Source organism: Podarcis tiliguerta (assembly GCF_965153285.1).
Source record: "Podarcis tiliguerta genome assembly, chromosome: 13".
Taxonomy (NCBI): domain Eukaryota; kingdom Metazoa; phylum Chordata; class Lepidosauria; order Squamata; family Lacertidae; genus Podarcis; species Podarcis tiliguerta.
This window is the reverse complement of record NC_139546.1, coordinates 31,940,448-31,943,186: the sequence shown is the minus strand read 5'-3', so window position 1 is coordinate 31,943,186 and position 2,739 is coordinate 31,940,448. Positions and strand designations below refer to the sequence as shown.

General features: G+C 40.8%; 1 protein-coding gene across 1 annotated transcript; it reads left to right on the top strand.

Annotated features, from left to right (window-relative positions):
• On the top strand, positions 1 to 900 carry LOC310662196 (vomeronasal type-2 receptor 26-like; the record flags this gene model as incomplete). The annotated part of the gene is made up of 1 exon (XM_083408966.1): positions 1 to 900. One exon carries the CDS (start codon positions 1 to 3, stop codon positions 898 to 900), a length of 900 nt encoding a protein of 299 aa, XP_083265092.1.
• Positions 901 to 2,739: the final 1,839 nt, after the last annotated feature.

Sequence of the window (2,739 nt, the reverse complement as noted above, 5' to 3'; positions counted from 1 at the left end):
ATGAGTGATTGTTATGAATGCACAGATGAAAATTATCCAAACAAAAACAGAGATTTGTGTATTCCCAAGAATGTAAGCTACCTGACATTTGAAGAGCCTTTGGGGCTCACTTTAGCCTGTTTGTCTCTTTCATTTTGTTTGATCACAGTTCTTGTCCTAGTGACCTTTATGAAGCACCATGACACCCCTATTGTCAAAGCCAACAACCGGGACCTCACCTACATTCTCCTCATCTCCCTCCTATTCTGCTTCATTTGTGCATTGCTATTCATTGGCAAACCTTGGAAGGTGACATGTCTCCTCCGGCAAACTGCTTTTGGCATCATCTTCTCTGTGGCTGTTTCTTGTGTGCTGGCAAAAACCATCACAGTTGTCCTGGCTTTCATGGCCACTAAGCCAGGATCTAGGGTAAAGAAATGGATTGGGAGAAGCCTTGCCTACTCCATTGTCATCTCCTGTTCTGTCATTCAAGCAGGCACCTGCCTTGTGTGGCTGGCAACTAATCCTCCGTTCCCAGATGTTGACACACACACTGTGTCTGATGAAATTATACTAGAATGTAATGAGAGCTCTGTAACTATGTTTTACTGTGTTCTTGGCTACATGGGCTTCCTGGCTATTGTTAGTTTTACTGTAGCTTTCTTTGCCAGGAAGTTACCTGACAGTTTCAATGAAGCCAAGTTTATCACTTTCAGTATGCTGGTCTTCTGCAGTGTTTGGTTATCTTTTGTTCCAACTTACTTGAGCACTAAAGGGAAATACATGGTAGCAGTAGAGATCTTTTCTATCTTAACCTCTAGTGCTGGGCTGCTGGGCTGTATCTTTTCTCCAAAATGTTACATTATTTTGTTGAGGCCTGAGCTGAATGACAGGGGCCTACTAATAAGAAGAAAGTCTTAAAGAAAGTCCTTGTCTGTGTCTTGGTTATTGCCTATGATACAGTGGTGTTTGTTGCATTTATGTAATATATTTTCATGTGTCTCTGTAAGAAACAGCATTATGAATATATACCAACTCACTTTCCTCAAGACTCTTTTTCAAATTCTTCATGCATTCCATAAATTCCATAGATTTCAGACATGTTTAGAAGTTTGGATTCACAGAAGTTTGGATTCAATGGACTGTCATAAAAGTCAGACATATGATAGCATAATGCCCTAATCTAATATATGCATTTATTTATTTCTATACTGTTTGGTCATAAAAACCTCAAAGCTAGGGTTCTCACTCATCTGCTTGCTATGGCAACAGTAGTGCCTCCCAGCGTCTGCTGAACAAAACTGGGAGTAGTGGTTACCTCTGCCAGTGGAAGTTACACCAACCTAATTTATACCAGCTTCATATATATGCCAGCTCTCTTACAGAACTATCATAACTTTAGGAAGCCAGCATGAATTACCTCTAATCCAAGCTGATTTTGACAGTGTGCCTGAGCCAGCCTACGCTGGCATAGGGCACAAGAAAGAAAAGTGGGAGGCATCTGAAGAAACTAGTGTGGCTGCATAAGGCTGAGGTTTAAGAAGGGCATGCATAAGAAATGGAAGAAAGGGGAAATCATGAAGGAAGAGTATATATGTCTAGTCAACAGTTGAAGAGAGAAGGTCAACCAGGCCAAAACTCAGAATCAGCTCATGCTTGCAAGAGTGGTTAAAAATAATACTAAAAATTCTTTGCTATATTTGAAGCAAGAGGAAGAACTAGCATGTCATTCAAGATGACCTTAACAGACTGGAGACATGGACCCAAGCTAACACCAAGAATTTCAATAGGGACAAATGTAAAGTTCTACACGCAGGAAGAACCAGATGCACAAATATAAGATGGGGACATCCTATTGCAGATATTGTGCAGCATGAGGCAACTAGATGCAAAAAAACTGACTCCTTTTGGAATGAAACAATGTCCAGACCCATTAGATTGCTCTAAACTTCACTTGCAGAACTTTCTTCAAAACTTCACTTGCAGAACTTTCTTCAAAACAAAACAAAAACATCAAAGGTACATCCAAATAATTCCACACAAGAATTGTGCTGTCTAGCACAGGCTCAGCATCTTAGAAATAAAAGAATTTATAATCAGAGTTGACAAAAATAGCTCTGTCTCATATAAGCTCCATTAGCCTGCATTCCAGCCCTTAAGGCTGTTGAGCTCCCAGAGAGGCTTCTTATTCCCACAAAGCCTGAGAACAAAGACTCAGCCACCAGCATGATGGTGAATTTGCAGTTCAATAGCCTCCCATGTGATCTAAGGTTAATCTCTCATGAATTATCTACTAGAGAACAAGAGCATTTAATTATCAACCCATCAAGGAATTCAGAGACCACTTTGTATACTTCAATGGAATTTCTCCACATTAAAGCCATCAGTAATACACATTTAGGCACCCTCCATTTCAATGTTAATTAAGCAATTATCCTTAACACATGTGGCTTGCCAGTAGTGCATGTGAAAAGGATCTAGGGGTCTTAGTAGACCACAAATTTCATATGACTCAACAGTGTGATGCAGCTGCAAAAAAAAAAAAAAAAGCCTATTCTAGGCTGCATCAACAAAAGTGTCCAGATTAATGGAAGTAATAGTCCTGTTCTATTCTGCCATAAAAAGGTAAAGGTAAAGGTACCCCTGCCCATACGGGCCAGTCTTAACAGACTCTAGGGTTGTGCGCCCATCTCACTCAAAGAGGCCAAGGGCCAGCGCTGTCCGAAGACACTTCCGGGTCACGTGGCCAGCGTGACATCG